Genomic DNA, 19,018 nt, shown 5'->3' on the forward strand with positions numbered 1-19,018 from the left:
ATTATATTACTTTTAATTTTTTCCTCAACTAATACTTTTGTTTTGCAGCTACTTATGTTAGGAGGATTAATACTTGCATTCCAACTAGATTGCAAGTAATTAATTTGGGTAGGCATTTTATTGAAGTAAAACTCAAGGTCAGTTTTAAATTGAAAAGAAACTTTCGTTTAAACTGAAAAGAAAGCAGTTTTCAATTGCATTTTATTTTGCAATGACCATTAACAAAAGTCAATGTCAGTCTCTAGCAAGAGTTGACATATGCCTGAGATACCCGGTGCTTACACATGATCAACTTTATGTAGCTTTACCAAGAGTGAAGAGTAGAGACGGTGTCAAAATGATTTATATTAGACAACGAATGCAAAGTTACAAATAAAACAACCGATATGGTTTACAAGGAAGAATTTATTAATTTATGAAGAACGTTTTCAACTTTTAATTAAGTTTCAGACATTGACTTTGAATGCCATTTTGGTCATATTTTTGTTTTTGACAATCATTTTTTTCATACCAGTATTATTTATAACTAAATATCATGTTGTCGTCCCAAAAGACATATTACAACTTATGTTCTCTTTTTAAATTATGTGTTTTTTAGACGATTTATATAGTTCCACCCGTGTCGTACATGGGTTAATAACCTAGTACTTGCACTATTTATAGTACAAGTATCATGCACTATTCTTTATTTACTTGGGCCTAAATGGGCTTTTTTTACATATGGCCATAGGCCCAAAACATACAAGTCAATGTAAAAGACGATAATATACAAACGTACATAGCACGACAATACAAAATACTTAACACACAAAATAGGGCCTAACATACATAATGGAAAGATGCATGGCATACTTCCACTATAAATAGTGGAGGTATGTCCAGGTGCAACTTAACCTTTTGCAAAACTCAGTCTCTCTATATCTCTCTCTCTTATCCCCTCACCAACTATCTAACTCACCAAATATAGCAAATAAACCAAACACATAAAAGATCTGAGATCTTGGTTAGCTGTTAGCAATTTCTGCTAACCAACAATCGATATTGATTCAAGAACACGTGAGATCCATTGTAGGGGCCTACAATTGGTATCAGAGCTTTCGACTCTACTAGTTAAGATACTTGGGTCACAACCTTGGATATTGGTCTTGTTTGTGTCTTTAAAGAGTGTGTTTAAGTATACTATCGGTTATGGTTATTCAGGGTGTTTAAAAACTTTTAAACTGGTAAAAAAGTTGTCTGGTTGAAGATTTGTACAAAACAGTGTGTTATGCGATTGTGGTTTTCCATATACCAAATCGTAATCGCATTGTGGACTGAATCTCAATCGCAATTGAAACATAAATCGCATTCGCATTTATGTGTCAATCGCAATCGCATTTTATTTCATAATCGCATCGCATTTGGTATACCAATCCTACTCACATTTGTTATCCCAATCGCACTTGCACATTCTATCCTGGTCGCATTCGCATAATCTAGCCACTCGCATTCTAATCCCTTGAACCAATCGCATTCACATTACTATTCACGTGCGATTGTGATTCCCTGTACTTAGAGTTTTTTGGGTTTCTGTTGTTTTCAAGGCTGTTTTGATTTAGTGTTTTCTAATCAGTTTATAAAGATGTCTTACGATCCAGAATTGTTAAAGAACTACACGATGTTTGAAAATGAAGCTGGAACTGCTAGCAGACCACCTAGGCTTTTGAGTTTTGAAAGTAACTTTTGACAAGTGGAAGTGAAGGTTCAAAAACTTTGTAAGGATAAATGACTTTGCTATGTTAAGATCTATTGATAATGGATCTCACAAGCCTGTAACAATGACTGCTAATGGACCAGTTTTGAAAGTCTCTCTGATAATGCTTGAAGATGAAAAGGCACATGGCTATCTCAATATGTGTTTGTCCACAGAAATCACAAAAACCATAAAAGAATACACCGCTACAAAAGCAATTTGGGATGCTTTGGTGGAGTTTGAAGGAAACTTGGATATGAGGGAAATCCGAAAGGAAATGTTGAACGGGGAGTTCAATATGTTCAATCATATTCAAGGGGAAACGGTTACATCACTCATTAACAGATTTGAATCCTCGAACACCAAAATGAGAAGTGCTGGTCTCATTCATGAGATGTCTGAAATCAATAAGAAGCTATTAAACTCATTGCCTTATACGTGGAACAGCAATGTAACTACCCATCAAGAGAACCATGAATCTGAACACAACAACTCTCCCAGAGTTAACCTCCACCATCAAATCATTCGAGATGGATGACAAGCTCTGAATGAAAAACCACGTCAGTTCTCTAAATCATGCTGGTGTATCCACAGGTTCTAGGATTAGCACAACGTTTCTTAGTCAATCACGTCCTATCGTTCATAAAGTAATTAATGGGGTAAAAGTGACTCACTATGCAGCTCAATCTAACCAGAACAAAACTTCTATCTCATTTGTTGGTGCATCAGGATTGTCAGCATCAAACTCAATTCAAGGTTTAGTAAATCAAGCTATTAATCAGGCTCTAAAGGCTCATAGAATTAATCAGACTTCAAGCAACAATGCCAATAACTCAAGCATCTCAAGCCACTCCAACATGCAAATTGATGACTCCCACATCTCACTTATCCATACCTTTATGGAAACCCATGAGGAATTGATGCAAGGAAAGTTGTTGCCTCCGTCTTTCCATCAAGAGAATATTCTAGAAATCAATATACAGGACCTTGAAAAGACGGGCATCAAGTACCAAATTCCCATGGCAGTTCACAGGGCCACAAACTTCATGAAGAAATACGGGAAGAAGTGTTCCGTGATTCAAGCAGCAACAGCATTGGGTTTGATAAGGATAAACTTCGTTGTTACAATTATAACAAAATGGGGCACTTTGCAAGAGAGTGCACAAACCTAAGAAAGCTTTATGGGGGAAGTGAAGATTGTGGATGTTCCTAATAGGGAAAGGGGTAAAGGAAATGGTGCTGGGAAAGGAACATCTGGTCAGCTCGTCAATTCAAGGGGTTCCGAGGATCGATGAGGGAAATCAAAGCCAAAGGCATTGCTCACTCAGTCTGATGAACCTTTTGATCCTGATTCGATGGGTTAAATGGGTGAGTTGATGATACCGATGGACTTTGCTAGGATGACATTTGTGAATGGGGGTGAAACTTCAATAAGTACTGTAGCTGGAAGCAGTCAAGCAAGTCCTATCCATCCTGAGGGTACACACGCATTTATATATAGAAAAGGTAGAAAACTATAGAGCCCATAATGCTTGTTTATTAAGAGAAAGCATTTGCATAAAGTACCTAAATGATGGAAAGTTGAAAAGATATTTACCACTAGAATTAAAACTCATCATGAGAACATGGCAAGCTTACATCGAAAGTTATTTGAAGCAAATTTACAAGTTGATTCTCGCAAAGAACAAATAACTATTTTAAATGCTAAAACTGGAGAAGTTGAGCTTGGTCTTTCCAAAAGAAAGGTAACTGTCGATAAGTTTGAAATTGCTTCTGATAAGTTAAATGGTATTATTGGTTCACAAATTGGGGTGAAACAAAAGACGGGTATAGGACATGAAAATGTTGCTATCCCACCAGCATTTAATGAAAACTACACATCCCTACCCCACTTTAGTTTCAACACTCCTCTAGAAGACAAAATGGTCTATGGAATTGGTCATATATTAAAGCCTAAGATATTCGTGCCTAAAGTTCCTAAGAACGTCGGTCCAATTTTTAAACCAGATAGTTATTATGGTAGTTCTCTTATTAGCAGGTGGTTTAGCGGACGGGGAGTCATTGGAGAATGACATGACTTGTGATAAAAATGAAGTTTTAAATTCCCTTTTTAAGTGTGATAAGAATTCAAAATCAAATGTCAACTCTGTCTGTAATGATAATAATAATGTTTCCATGAAAAATACATTAAACTCATGTGTGGATGTTAATGCTAATTGTGACAATGTTGATGTTGGCATTGTTCATGATATTTTGGATGAAATGTTGATATTATTTCAGTTAATTATTGTGCAAATGGTCAAATGATTCTTGTGTTGAAAACTGTGAGAATTTGAATGAGAATGGTGATATAAACATACCAAGTTGTTCAAAGTCAAGTTCTGAGAATGAGGAGAAAACACCTAAAAACAAAGTATTTGAGAATGTTAATCAGCTCTAGAACATCCGTAAATATGTTCCACCTAGAAAAAGATCATTTTCTCAAACAACTAATCATATAAGAAATCCTTAATCTTATAACTTCACTGATAACAACTACTATGGTTATACACAACAAAATGATTTTGAGTCTCATTACACAAATGTTTTTAATCATCGTGGTTAGAAATTTGATAGAACACGCAATCATTATTCATTCTTCCAAAGACCACCTACTCCACATAGTCACTAGTCTTGTAGTTCTCATGAATACTATGGGGTTTATAGTAGGAAATGTTATATATAGTTGGCTCTAAAATGTTTACTTTTTGTCATATTAATGATCTAAACTTCTTGCCCCAAAGCATTATTATCTATGTGTGGGTAAAAAGTAATCACTTGTTGGTTTAGGCCCAAATATAACACACACATATATATGTAATATGTATGTGACTAGTAGTTTACCCGACGCATTGCGCCAGGGCAAGTCGGTAAAATCCGGGCAATGGTAATCCCAAGCGTTATCGGTTGCAAGTGTTGAGACGGTAAGTCGACGCAAATTTGGTCGGTTTCGGTTACGTGTGTTATTGTACCGAAACTAAGGCCAAAATAAAAACAAAAAATAATAAAATTTAAGGTGGACCAATAGGGTGGAGTCGCCTGGTATTGTCGATCAGGTGGAGGCGGAGAGTCTACGCAAATTCGGTTGATTTATGTCACGCTCGTTATGTTATCGGAACTAAAACAAAAACAAAACAAAATCGGCATTCAGTCGGTTTTTGTTACATTTTATTACGATACTGGAACTAAAACAAAACACGTGGAGTCTGCTCGAATTCGGTCGATTTCCGTCACGTTCGTTATGGCACCAACAAAATTGTCATTCGATCGGTTTTCGTTATGTTTGTTACGGACCGAAACTAAAACCAACCAATAAGGTGTCACAAAGTGGCCCAATCAGGACTTTGCGACACCAAACTTCTTAATCTACCAATTCTAATAAAGTAAAATAACTGTGGATACATGTCAGTTTGTGGTTAAACCTCATAACTTTTTTCCCTCCAAACTAATTACTATGTTATAGATCAATAATTATTCACTTTCCTTTTACACTCCATTTATATTATATCAATAACATGATTAAATTATTCACTTTCCTTTAAACTCTATTTTATTATATATACTATACATTTTTATAATTTTTATAAATTATAAATATATGCTTTAAATCTTTCCATTTATTTTTTCAATTAATTTACTAAACTATATATATATATATATATATATATATATATATAGGGTTAGGTTAAAATAAAAACACACTTGAGTTGTGAAAACTCTAGAAACTCATTCTTAACCACATGTTTTTAATTAAAGATTAAATCTTGTGGTCCACAATTAAAGTTAATAAAAAATATTAACATAAATATAACTTTTTCTCTCTCCTAAAAACATATAAAAAATTTAGTAAAAAAATGTTAAAAAATAGCAAAACAATTTTTTTTAATGTTTTGATGTTTTGTATTAAATGTTACAACATATATTACATGTAACACAAAAAAAAAACAATGTTACATAGGGTTTTCGTGGGTTTTCGCAACTCAAGTGGTTTTCATTCTATATGTTAAAATGTAATAATATATAGCATTCATTTTCGTATATAATAAAGTTTATCATAGTCAATTTCTTGGTTTTTTTATCAATAATTGTTTCAGGTTTTTTGTGAAACTTAAATTTGACTGTTACGGGTCAAAAGTTGGTAAACAGATTGTGTGGTACAAATTAACTACATTTGGCTGAAAATTTGTTACGAGCCAAAAAGGGGTAATTTGGGTATTTTTAAAAGTTTGATAATGCAAGTAGATTTATCATCAAAATTGTTACGAATTCAAACTTTTGACTTGAAAGTTAGAATTTTAAACGTGTTTTAGGTTTCGAATTTATTTTCAATGACATTTTTGGAAATAATGAAAAGATTCAGGATTTGGCTAATTGATTATTTTTCCCACAACTATTAAAATTTAATAAAAAATGGCGAACACTTTCGACATGCTACTTCTAGGCCTATCATTGCTTCTAACTTTTATAAAACGTGAAACATTTGTATCAGCATTGACTTTTCCTTTAGCGGTGATTAAAATGTAGTGTGTGAAACATGTCATACAAAATTATGCTCAAGTGAAGCAAAACATTCACAAAATTAAACAAGTTAGCGTGTTACTTTTATATGTTGTCATTATGGCAAAGTCGAGAAGCCCCTCAAAATTATAAAAACCATTTTTATGGTGTAGCTCAGAACTATTATTGTATGAAAAGTATTTTTTGAAATTAGTTCATAACCAAAATTCTTTCAATTATATATATATATATATATATATATATATATATATATATATATATGTATAATACCGAGAATCAAATTTCCAATAGATGGACCGTTCTCAGGTATGCTTTTACACTTGCGTTATTATTATTATTATTATTATTATTTATTATGTTCATTTTTTTAAAAAATCATTTTCTAATATAAATAAAATCAATTTATGTACGATATAAGCATATATGTAATCATTTTTTTATATATAGCATGTACTTATTTGCTTTATTTATAATTTATTATTTGGATCATCTCGTATGTTACACGGGCTCTGAAGCTAGTTGTATTATATAATAATATGTATGGAAGATGAATGCAGAGAGTTAAAAATGAAAAAAATAAATAAATAAATAAAGGCTTTCTATTATATTCGATTGAACAAAGAGTGGGATCAAATAAAAGAAAAGCTAATCCTATCTAAAATTAACAAAAACAATAGATAAACACCAAGAAGTCCATGTTTCCTTAATTTCCTTTAGCTCTACTGCAACATTTACTTCCATAAAACTTGGTCAATCTGATTCAACAACCCATTTATTTGGTTATCGTCAATTTCATTACAATTTAATGGATTCTCTCTGGAATTCAACGTGAGCTATCATTGGAGCAAGAAAAACACATATATCGTTTTCTGTTTCTTCATTAGCAAAACAACAATGTGAGTTTTTCCACATCCTGTCTCCAGATTCACAATAATATTGGTACCTGCAAAATCCCCATTATATCAATTCTTGTCACAATTATATTCAAAATGCCCAATATTAATATCTATATGAAGAAACACATTTGCAAATACCAAACATATACAGCAATCTGAAATTACCTTTGAGGTATTAAATATCAAGACAAACACTAATCAATCTTATGGGTAAAAGAAATACCAAATGTAGTTATTCATATCGCAACGGTAAACGTTGCAGAAATATAAAAGATTGCAAAATTATTAAAGTAGATTAGATTAACTAATAACATCGTAAAATTGTTTCTAGAGTTAATGGCCATTTTCGTCCCTATAGTTTGCTACTTTCGCCACTTCAGTGCAAAGTTTGAAATTTTGTCAATTTAGTCCTTATAGTTTTAAACATTAGCCAATTACGTCCTCCCGTCTAACGGCATCCAACTATGCCGTTAGTTTAAGGGGTATTTTTGTCTTTCTCCTGTTTATTTTTAGTTAATGGTCATTTTCGTCCCTGTGATTTGATGATTTTGCTGCTTCAGTCCAAAGTTTGAAAAATTTTAATTTAATTCGTTTTTTTTTGTCTATAACTCCTAAGAGCATGATCAAGCTCAAAACCATCGAGAATCAAAAGCAGGTCTACATTTACTCTGTCAACAACAATAATCATACCCCCCCCCCCCGGTATTTAGTATCTAGACATTTCCTAAACTCTCCCTCATGATGGAATTCATTAGTAAAGTGGTCAAGGTAATTCCCTGAAACCGTACTATACCGATAAAACTAAAATCGTATCTTTGGTTAATGCATAATAGTCAGGGTTTAGAGATTAACATATCGTAGCAAACATCTTGGTCGAAATCAACAACTAGAGATCGAATATCCTGCAGTTCCATGTTTGCTCAAGAAATCGATACACTAGATCGCATGTGTGTTCTTCAAATCGTGGTGTTGTTCTTGAATTCTTCAAATCGACAACTCTAGGGTTGAATTCGACGAATTCAAGAAAAATACCACTATTTGAAGAACACACATGCGATTTAATGCATCGATTTCTTGAGCAAACATGGAAATGCAGGATATTCGACCTCCTGATGTTGATTTCGACCCAGATGTTTGATACGATATGTTAATCTCTAAACCTAACTATTTGCATTAATCAAAGAAACGATTTTAGTGTTTTCAGTATAGTTCGGTTTTAGGGAATTACCCTGACCCCTTTACCAATGAATTCCATCATGGACTGAAGTAGCAAAAAAAAAAAAAAAAAAACATGAATTAAACTAAACATAAAATTGACAAAATTTCATACTTTGGACTGAAATAGCAAAAATATCAAACCACGGGGACGAAAATGACCATTAACTAAAAATAAGCAGGAGAAAGACAAAAATACCCCTTAAACTAACGACATAGTTGGATGCCGTTGGACGGGGGGCGTAATTGGCTAATGTTTGAAACTATAAGGACTAAATTGACAAAATTTCAAACTTTGGACTGAAGTGGCGAAAATAGCAAACTACAGGGACCGAAATGGCCATTAACTCTTGTTTCTAACATGCAGTTTATTTATATATTTATTTATTTATTATCATTTCAGTAATTAAAATATTGTGTATTATATGATGATCTGTTACTTTTGATACATCACCATGCTTAATAGTGTGAAAGATTGCATATTCAAAAGTTTGACCGCAAAAGTCAAGTTCCAAAATGCCAAAAGTTTCACCTCATGTTTATTTTAGGAAGTTTATATGTAATTATATAGTTAAAGTTCATGATTACTCTCATAAATATGATGCAAGTTATGGATCAGCAAGTCAATCTGTTTCGAGTTACAAGCCTTGATGCAACAACTTTCGATTAAGAAGGGCAAAATGGAAATTTAGAAAATATGATGCAAATTATGGACCAACATGTCAACTTACACCAGTTGTGCTGATGATCAAGCTGCATGTTTATACTATGCGTATTGAACCAGATTTGGTTGCCGAACTGGCTATATTTTGGATCCATTTGTATATGGGCCATGGTAGATAAGACTGGGATTTTTAAAAGCTCAACTGTTAGACTCGATGTAGTTCTTTTTGTGTGGGCTCCTTAGGTATTTAACTTTTGTTCTCAATTGTTAATGTACATTTGTTGTTACCAATATGACTATCAAACTTGCAATTTATGTTCCTTTAGCGATTTTGGTGTTGTACCAGTAAAAGGTCGATTAACATGACATTTTCATGACGTGGCTTTTGAAACATATTTTGCTTATTTAAGTTTGATTTTTGGCATGACTTAAGAGACTTGATATGCTTTTGCATTTGGGATGAGCTCGGTACCGACCGGTACCGGTACCGAAATTCCGATCCCGAAAATCGTAATTTTTTACCGGTACCAAAATGTTTGGTTCGATATCGGTTCGGTACCTGTATTTAAGATAAAATTCGGGAAATATCGGTATCGTACCGTACCAATATCGTACCGATCCTGAAAACTCAAAACCTTAGTACCGATTCAATACCAATAGTAGCAAATTGATACTGATTTCGGTACCAGTACCAATCGATACCGATACCAATACCAAATTTGCCCATCCTTATTTTGCATGACACTCTTTAATATGAATTGTTAACTGTTAATTATGTTGAATGCGTTTTATTTAATAGTATTCCAAATTGGATCTTTGTGAGTTATCACGGTATATTTTCATTTATTATTATTTAATATAATGTGATACGTTTTTTTTGTTGCTTGATTATTATATACTATAAGGGTGCCCGCGCGATGCAGCGGGAAACACAAACTTTGGTAATCATGTAATAAATTTATGAGTGTTTATTATTTCATTGGAAACTGTGAGACCGTTCTTTAGTTTGGTTTCACGGTTGAAACTGGAGCTGACCGTACATATAGAAATGTTAATTATTTACTTATTTAGTATTAGATATGTTTTATAATCTAGTTAAAATATAGTTAAACAAAGTTTTATTTAATACGAGTAAAGTCGTCTATTACAACTTAATTTTGTTCAATTTTCAGTATGATTTTTTTGTAATATTTGTTTTTGTTATTATTTCGTCTTCTATTTATTCTAATAAGGTTTATCATTTATGTGACCAAAGTTATATTTGTTCATATTATGATTCTCTTAAGTAACGTATTAGTTGGTGCTTAGTTTGAAGTGAAGATATAAACAGATTAATAATTCTTATTTTAAACTCAATTTATTATCAAATTACAAACTATATCGAAGCCTAATCATTGGTAGTGGTTCAACTTAGTTGGGTTTTAATTTTAAACAGTTCAGTTTCAATTTCCGGCGACAAAAAAAAATGCGTAAAGTTGGCACATGGTTTAATTTAAAACCATCAAAATCGAACCACAAGCAGTTCTGCATAATTGTTTTTTACTTCGTAAACTATAGCAATATCATACTCAAATTAAAGATAATAAAATGCTCGTTTTTATGATGCCATTTATTTTAAAAAATATTAACGTATGAAAAGTTATGAGCGTTTAAAAACCGTGAGGGTAGTTGGGTTAAAAGTGAAAATTAAAGAATATATAATTAAAAGATCAAGTACCAATTTTGAAACTTTAAAGGATGAAAATTGTAATTATTTTGAAGAAATTTAAAATACAAGTGAGTTTTAATGTTACAATTACATTGTTGTCCCTATTAAATGTTGTACCTAATGCATTAAAGGTTGTAAATTACTTAAAGAAGCGTCTTAATTTGCCTATTAATGGTATATTATATATAATATAGATTATTTTTTAATGAAAAACTCGAATAATACCTGGACCTCAAGCTAGTATACAAATAAACAAGAACATTATGATGGTTCTAGAATATCAAGATGAGTACGTTTAGTAAAATATGCAATTAGCACACAATAAAAACCATCAAATCAAACCGTGATAGAAGTTGAAAAAAATATCTGACAGCATAATATAGATCTACAAAATGGGCTCAAATTTTGAAATAGATCTAAAGTCAAGTTAAAAATAATAATTTCATTGATTAACAGATACCTAAGGAGATTGTTTTCTGAAATCCTCTTAACAGTCGCTGATCGAAAGACTGCAATAATATCACACTTAGCTTCTAATCAAAACAAAAACTTGCTCAAAGTAACATAAAATTTTTTCAATGTAAGAAACGTAAAATCAAATGCTACTTACCGATTTTGGGATATCAAAAGGTCTGTTTTCATCAAACAATGACTTAGCAGTGGCCATCTAGCTAGGTTGTTTGACGGCTACACGGTGAAATACTGGAATAACCTGACAGAAGAATAAGAGAGATATATAGACTATAGAGTAGGGTTTTATAATCGTCTTACGGTACAAATATTTAATATCTTGACTTTAATTCGTTCATTTTTCATTTTACACCTCCCTTTACTCTCATTTGTTTATTTCTACTAATTTGTTCATTTATATGTCAAAATAGTAATTTCATATCCTTTTCTTTTTTCACTTGACTATCATTAAAAATGGGAGTTGGGGGGGGGGGGGTAGAATGACAAGAATTGGGATTAAAAGTGTCTATTATCAAACTAGTTTTATAACCCGTGTAATGTACGGGTGCTTAAGAAAAATACAATTAAGCTATAAAGATTAAATGATTATACAAAAAAACCTATATTTATTCAAATTTTATAAGTTCAAATTGTATTTTTTAGTGAAATAGTCATATGAATATGTGATGTACTCTCACACAATTTCTTCATAATCACGAATAAGATGCATCTAGTGATTTTATAAGTTGTAGTCATTTTTTTTTAATGAAATAGCGAATTCTAACAAAAAGATAATAAAATATTTCATTATAAATAACATAAAAACATAAAATATAAAGTTAGAATGGATAAAACACGATTTTGTATTATAGTTTCAAAAGAGATTGATAAAAATTCTATGGTCTATGGAGGTTGAAGGAATATATGAAAATAGAATTGTTATTCATTCATAATTTTTTGTTGTCTTTATTGTCTTACTAGGTTTTATCCCCCGTATTACGGGGGTTGTTTTCATTTTTCGTTTATAATATTTATATATATTTTTTGGATGTTAATTTTATTTATTGTAAGGAAGTTAATAACATATTTAGGGTTTGATGATGAAAGGGTTTTACAAATAAATGAGATGCTATAACCCGTTTAAAAGCTAGACCCATGACCTGCTTATTTTTTTTACTATAACATTGTTTCATACTTATAAATAATATATATTTGTTTTAAAAAAATTGGATATTAATTTTTAGTATATCTATATTTTATAGGATTTTCATATCAAATATTTGGTGAGATTAATTTTTAATATAATAAGATGTTATAACCCGTTTAACGTTATTTGCGTTTGGTGAGGCCCATACCCAGGAATTCGGGTCAAATGTATGAGAAGTCTTCATTTACAAATAACGCAATCTCGTGGCTTGAATGAATGTAGGGAGCAACCAGAGAGCATTTAAATGTTTCGTTTATATGTATTTAAGATACCTACAAATATCGTTCATTAGTTTACAAATAAATACGATGTTATAACCCGGTTTTAAAGCTATCTAGGTTTGGTGAGACCCATGACTTATTTATTATTCTTGTTACAATAAAATTGTTTCTTAATTATAAATAATATTTTTTTTTTAAATCAGATATTAATTTTTAGTATATCTCTGTTTTATAGGATTTTCATATCAAATATTTGGTGAGATTGATTTTTAATTTAATGAGATGTTATAATCCGTTTAAAGTTTATCTGGGTTTGGGGGCTTCACAAATAAATGATGTGTTATAACCAGTTTAAAAGTTATTTCGGTTTGGTGAGACCCATGACCTGTTTGTTTTTTTACTATAAAATTGTTTTTAATTATAAATAATATCGTTCTTAAAAAAATCGGTTATTAATTTTTAGTAAAAGCCACTATATTGCTTTATTTATAAATTAAGGCTTCTCATACATTTAACCCGAATTCACTGGTATGGGTCTCACCAAACCCATATAGCCCTTTAACGGGTTATAACATCTCATTAAATTAAAAATTAATCTCACCAAATATTTGATATGAAAATCCTATAAAATATCAAACCCAGATAGCTTTTAAACTAGGATATAACATCTCATTTATTTGTGAAACCCTTTCATCATCAAACACTAAGTATATTATTAACTTTCTTACAACAAATAAAATTAAAATCCAAAAAAATATATAAATATTAGAAATGAATAATGTAAAACAAACCCCGTTATATGGGGGATAAAAGCTAGTGTGTGTGTTTGTATTCAGTGGATGGCTCATGCGAGAAGTCAAGTTACAGCGAGAAGTGCGAGAAATAAATCTAGACCACTCCTTCAATTTTTAGTCTTAAATAATTAAAAATAAATGAAAAGGGTAATGAAGTAACAAAAACATACCCTATGCACCAGGGTTCAGGTCGAGTATAGAACCAAGTATTCTAAAAATGAGTATTTGAATACCATATTTTCGGGTATTTAAGAAACCCTATTTTCGGGTTTTTTAGGGTATAGATTGAGTTTTTTAAGGGGCTGCATTTTTTGGGATATTTTTCGTGTATTTTTAAGGTAATTTTGGGTATTTGAAAACCAGGTTTTGGATATTGGAAAAACCTGGTTCCGGGTATGGAAAAACCCTATCCTTACCCTACGGGCTACGGGTAGGGTTAGGTACGTATTCGGGTATTAAAAATCCGGGTGTAACAAAAAACAGTTCCGGGTATTTTTTCGGGTCGGGTTTTTTTTTTTTTCACCTCTAGCTCTAGTCAACAAGATTAAATAAAAAAATGCCCCAAGCCCAAGCCCAAACCCAAACCCAAACCCAGGCCCATTAAATGACAATAGAAATGGTAATATAACCGAAAACTCAAAGTAAAAAATGTTTGAAAATTGAAACCATGGACACAACTCAAATCGCGTATTCCCTCGTTCTCGGTCCGTTTCAATTTATTTTCCCCCCTTTTTATTTCCAAAAATATTTAAACCCAACGTTCACTAATTCACTTATTATTACTTCATTTCAAATCAAATCATAATATCTAGGGTTCTTCATTCCAATTATCTCTCGATGTTAACCTCACGCTTTTCTTCTCAATTTGCAGAGTTCTTTCGTCGAGCCATGCGTTGTTTCACCTGCTGTTTCCGCATCCGCGACGATCATCATGCTCAGAGTAATAGGTTTTCGCAACCGATTACTGCCGTTCATAAGGTTAGGGTTTGAAGTTTACTAATTGAGGTGTTAGGTGTTGAATTGATGATGATATTGAACGGTTATTGTTGTTTTGGTGTTCAGGAGGATGTGGATCCGCGCGATAGGTGTTGCGTGTGGTCTCTGCTTGCTCATGAAGGTAGTTGATTGCTTGTGTGTGTGATGTTTCGTGTTATCGGTGTGGTTTGAAGTGGATTTTGTTAGATCTGTGGTTTAAACTATTGTGATGTTTTATTTAATTGTTGATGTTATAGTGTAGTAAGCTATTGGTTATTTCAGGTAATTGATTACTTGTGTGTGTTATGTTTTGTGTTATTGGTGTGTTTTTAAGAGGATTTTGTTAGATCTGTTGTTTAAATTAGTGTGATGTTTGATTTAAGTGTTGATGTTATAGTATGGTGCAGTGTGGTGTGTTATCGGTTATTGTGGGCCAAAATTGATGTTACGGTATTATTTATTGGTTATTGTAGGTCAAAATTGATGTTCCGTTTAGATTTATCGGTTATTTTAGGTCAAAATTGATGCTAAGGATTGATTTATTGGTTATTGTAGGTCAAAATTGATGTTACGGTTTTGATTTATTGGTTGTTGTAGGTCGAAACTGATGTTACGGTTTTGATTTATCGGTTGTTGTGGGTCAAAGTTGATGTTGCGGTTTAGATTTATCGATTATTGTGGGTCAAAGTTGATTTTGCGGTTTTGATTTATCGGTCATTGTAGGTCGAAATTGATGTTATGGTTTTGATATATCGATCATTGTAGTCAAAATTGATATTACGGTTCTGATTTATCGGTTATTGTTGGTCGAATTTGATGTTACGGTTTTGATTTATCTGTTATAGATGTTTTTGGATGCTAATTGCATTCTGTGAGAAATGTGCATTTGCTTGTTGATTTTGTGTTTTGATGGAGTGTTTGTTTTGTTCAGATGAAGATGAGGATCTTTCAAAATGTGAGGATGGGAGGTATGGTGATGATACAGGTTCTTCATACTTGGATGAGGAGCTGCGGGCTGAGGTAATAATTCATTTGATGATTTTAGATTTCCTAACTGTAAACATGATGGTACATACTGCAAGAGCACCGGTAGACCACTAGTGCAGTTGCCATTGTTACAACATCAAAAAGTTTATCATTTTGTAAAAAAGTTATATTCTGATAATTTTGTGGTGGATTATGATACAAGAAGCTTAGATCCATCTTCATATATTCTGTTTGTATATGTATACATTAAAATTAGATGAAATAAACAAATTCTATGCTGAAGCAATGGTAACATTGCAGACTTGCAGTCTCAACGCTGACCATATCACTGGCAATTGTGCAATTGTCATTGTTGTTATTCAACTAGTTTCTTTGACTAAATGTAGTTTGTAAGTGCTTGTGATTAGAGGTTAGATTATTATATATGTCTTAAATTAGTAAATAGTAATTTAGATGTCTGCTTTACTTACAAATATCTGGATTGCATTTTCTTAAGATTTTTCAAAATTAGTTACTTGAGTTTCAGAGCGTATGAAAGATGGAAAACTATACAACACAAATTCACAATAGCTGGCCTTTAAACTTGTTTTGTTCAGTTGTTGAAGTATGCCGTCTTCAACCTTAATCTTTTCTGTTGTTAATACATGAAGCTCATAGCCTCTATATCTCACTTTTCACAATAGCTTTGAAAGTTGAAACACACAATTATTTATCATTTATCTTTTACATCAGCATTTATATGCAAACAACGATACAAAAGCAAAGCAAAATAGTCAAGGGATGTTGAGTAGTAAGTTCAAAAAACAACTAATGTGGCAAAGGTTGAATCTGAGTTGCTCATATGGTTTATTGTGTAACTTGGCCTTAAAAGCTAGACTTCATAACTAAGTTATAAGCTATACAGGCAAAATTTCTCAAAGCTTGTGGCACGTTACCTCAAACTCCAGCTGAAATCCGAAAAACCAAGAAATCGCAAGATTCACAATCTCATAACGAAGATACAGAATCAACATTCAATTCAAATATACCGAACAGTGGTATTGAAGACACATTACAGAAGCATCCTGATCAGTTACAGTCTCCAATCACAGTTTTTCAGAAATGGGATAATGGATCAGATTCTTCATCACGCTCATCAAACAGGTAATTATTCGCCAAATGCTCAAAATTTATTTTCATTTCTTGTTTTTGTTATACTCACAAATCAACCATTAACAGCACCTCTGTTGAAAGCTATGAGATTGGACCTGTTGCAAGCACAAAGTACAAAAACAAATCTGTACACTTTGAAAGCCTAAGTGATTCATCAAAAAACTCGTCACCTAACATCATTAATCCACCCGTGAAGCTAACCGAATCACCATTCGATCACACCATTTCAAAGCCGACGCCATACCCGACACCTTTAAAACTGACCGATGATATGCAGACACCTGGCACGGTTTTCCCATCATATGGCAAGACTCGAGCTCAGTATCTGAACTCAGGTATAAACCCTATAAACTTTTGTCAGTTCGATACACCAATAGAAGAAGAATGTATTGAAGAAAGCCCACAATCAGAATTAAAATTACAAGAAAGTTCAAACAAAAAGGAGTTAAATGAGTGTCCTACTCTGTCATCATGGCTACCACCAAAGTCAACCCATGATGAAGACTGCATTGACCCGAGTTTGCCTAGTCAAACTCCTGGGGATAGGGTTATACTTGGTGTGATTAACTCTGACTGGAATGCTGATGAAACGCCCAAATGGGGAGATGTCAATGGGATCCCTAATACAACTAACAAGTATAGTAAGGTTAGTTTTGTTCATCTTCTTAATCTATTTTTTAGTTTGTAAAATTTCACAAATTATAATTTGTAACTTTAATTACATTTATGTTTGGTAGGATCAGAAGGTTAAGTGGCATGCCACACCATTTGAAGAAAGATTAGAAAAGGCATTATTGGAGGAAAAATTCATCCTCAAGATGCAAGTCACACTGGATTTTTTTGTTTTTTTTTTGTAGAAGCAAGTTTGTAAAACTAGTAGTTTTTTTCTCGTAAAACTGATGGGTTCGCAGTTGATACCAATGAACGGGGTTTTAGAAAACCTTTTGGTTTTGGCTTTTTTGGCTTGGGTTCAATTCGGTTCGGTTATGCTTTGGTCCTTTCGGTCTTACCATTTGTGGTTGCAAAATTTTGGTCATTTTTTTTTTGTCCAAAATAATGAATTTGGGTTTAATATTTTTGTTAATTAAAAGCTAACAGATGCATATGGGCTAAAATTTTTGGGTAATGCTATTTATTAAATTCTTACAAATTACTTAAATATTCAATCTAAAAATAAAAATCCATAAATTCAATTCAGTTTGATTTTAACCTAACCTGAAGTTCGGTTTTTACGAAAACATAATACCAAACCGTTGGTTTTTGTTATCGTTCAGTTATTTTAGTTCAGTTTTTTCAACTGTGAACCCGCCATTAAAAAAAATAAACTATTTGTTTTACAAACAATTCATGCCATACTTCATGTGGCTTCTTTTGGCTTGTTTACTTTAATTAAATAGATAATTGTCTAGAATTCTGATATTTACATAACTGTTTAGGTGAAGATAACTTATTTGGATGTTTATAGTTTATTTTATGTTCTTGGGTTAACAGGAAGCAACTTGGAGGGACATCGTGTGTCGAATTTTGATGAGATAGAAGAACTCGAGAATGCTGGATTTTAGATCCAACCTTTGAGGTTATAAAATTTGTTGCTTGCTTTGATCTTATAACTTGTAAAGATTGAAGTGGATGAGAACTTTAAGAAATCATAAATAGTATGAATTTTTACACAATCACAATTCAAACAACAAAACTGAATTGTCAAATTGCTAAGGTGTGTGTGTCAAGTTGTAATGAGACTGAACAAATGATAAAAATAACGGAACCTAAAACCAAACCGATATAAACCAATTGATCTCAAACTAGAACAATAGGTGAAAATCATACCTGGATTATGTTTTACTCTGAAAAAGATATAAAGCAACATGGATTCAAGTTTGATAAATACAAAACCATAGAAATGGTTGAATTAGATAACTAGCAATGTAACAATTTATTTTATGTCATAAAATATTTTATTGATTGTAACTTGAGGGCTGAAGCAAACTCCTTTTAACCCCCTTCTAAAGACGGAAACGGATTAGGGCTTTGCCTTTAGCGGTTGTCTTTGACTGACTTTGTTTAATGTTGGGTTAAGAAAGTTGCACACCGTTGGTTAATGTTGTTCCTAACATAAATTCAAATGGATTTGCGTTTAAGTTTAGTTTTTAAAGAAAAATTTTTCAAGAGTTCTGTTTTTGTTTTTAATGAGTTTTGAGTTTGCATTAGAAAACAAATGTATGCTATTATTGGAGTATGATGTATAATTTGTAAAGAATTCTATGTAGTTTTACGCATGTTTGAAATTGGACGCAGCATACAAAAAGTTAAAAGATTTTATGCATAAAATGATGCATTGTAAATGTGCATCAAATTGCATGCTTTGATGCAGTATTCCAATTAATAGTGTATTAAGCACTATTTAAATACCATTTAAAGATGATATTCCAAGAATTGAAATTTTCATATAATTGCATGAGT

At 32.1% G+C, this 19,018-nt stretch overlaps 2 protein-coding genes across 2 annotated transcripts; both read left to right on the forward strand.

The window, feature by feature from the left end:
• Positions 1-1,817: 1,817 nt before the first annotated feature.
• Positions 1,818-2,270, forward strand: LOC143626528 (uncharacterized). The gene has a single exon (XM_077096596.1). The coding sequence runs from the start codon at positions 1,818-1,820 to the stop codon at positions 2,268-2,270; it is 453 nt and encodes a 150-aa protein (XP_076952711.1).
• Positions 2,271-3,357: 1,087 nt separating this feature from the next.
• On the forward strand, positions 3,358-18,196 carry LOC143626529 (protein JASON-like). The gene is made up of 8 exons (XM_077096597.1): positions 3,358-3,770; positions 14,507-14,561; positions 14,677-14,701; positions 15,351-15,439; positions 16,311-16,549; positions 16,625-17,204; positions 17,296-17,382; positions 18,054-18,196. Exons 1-8 carry the CDS (start codon positions 3,358-3,360, stop codon positions 18,084-18,086), a joined length of 1,521 nt encoding a protein of 506 aa, XP_076952712.1. The 3' UTR covers positions 18,087-18,196.
• Positions 18,197-19,018: the final 822 nt, after the last annotated feature.

This window comes from Bidens hawaiensis, unplaced genomic scaffold, assembly GCF_021521415.1.
Source record: "Bidens hawaiensis isolate Kalapana, Puna unplaced genomic scaffold, B.hawaiensis_p1.1 tig00004412_1, whole genome shotgun sequence".
Lineage (NCBI taxonomy): Eukaryota > Viridiplantae > Streptophyta > Magnoliopsida > Asterales > Asteraceae > Bidens > Bidens hawaiensis.

Bases quoted from the DNA above. Each gene is read 5' to 3' on its own strand.
- LOC143626528 (XM_077096596.1), top strand. From the start codon at position 1,818: ATGACTGCTAATGGACCAGTTTTGAAAGTCTCTCTGATAATGCTTGAA.
- LOC143626529 (XM_077096597.1), top strand. From the start codon at position 3,358: ATGGCAAGCTTACATCGAAAGTTATTTGAAGCAAATTTACAAGTTGAT. The intron at 15,440-16,310 runs GTAATAATTCAT...TAAGCTATACAG, and splicing joins ATGAGGAGCTGCGGGCTGAG to GCAAAATTTCTCAAAGCTTG. The intron at 17,383-18,053 runs GTCACACTGGAT...GTTAACAGGAAG, and splicing joins AATTCATCCTCAAGATGCAA to CAACTTGGAGGGACATCGTG.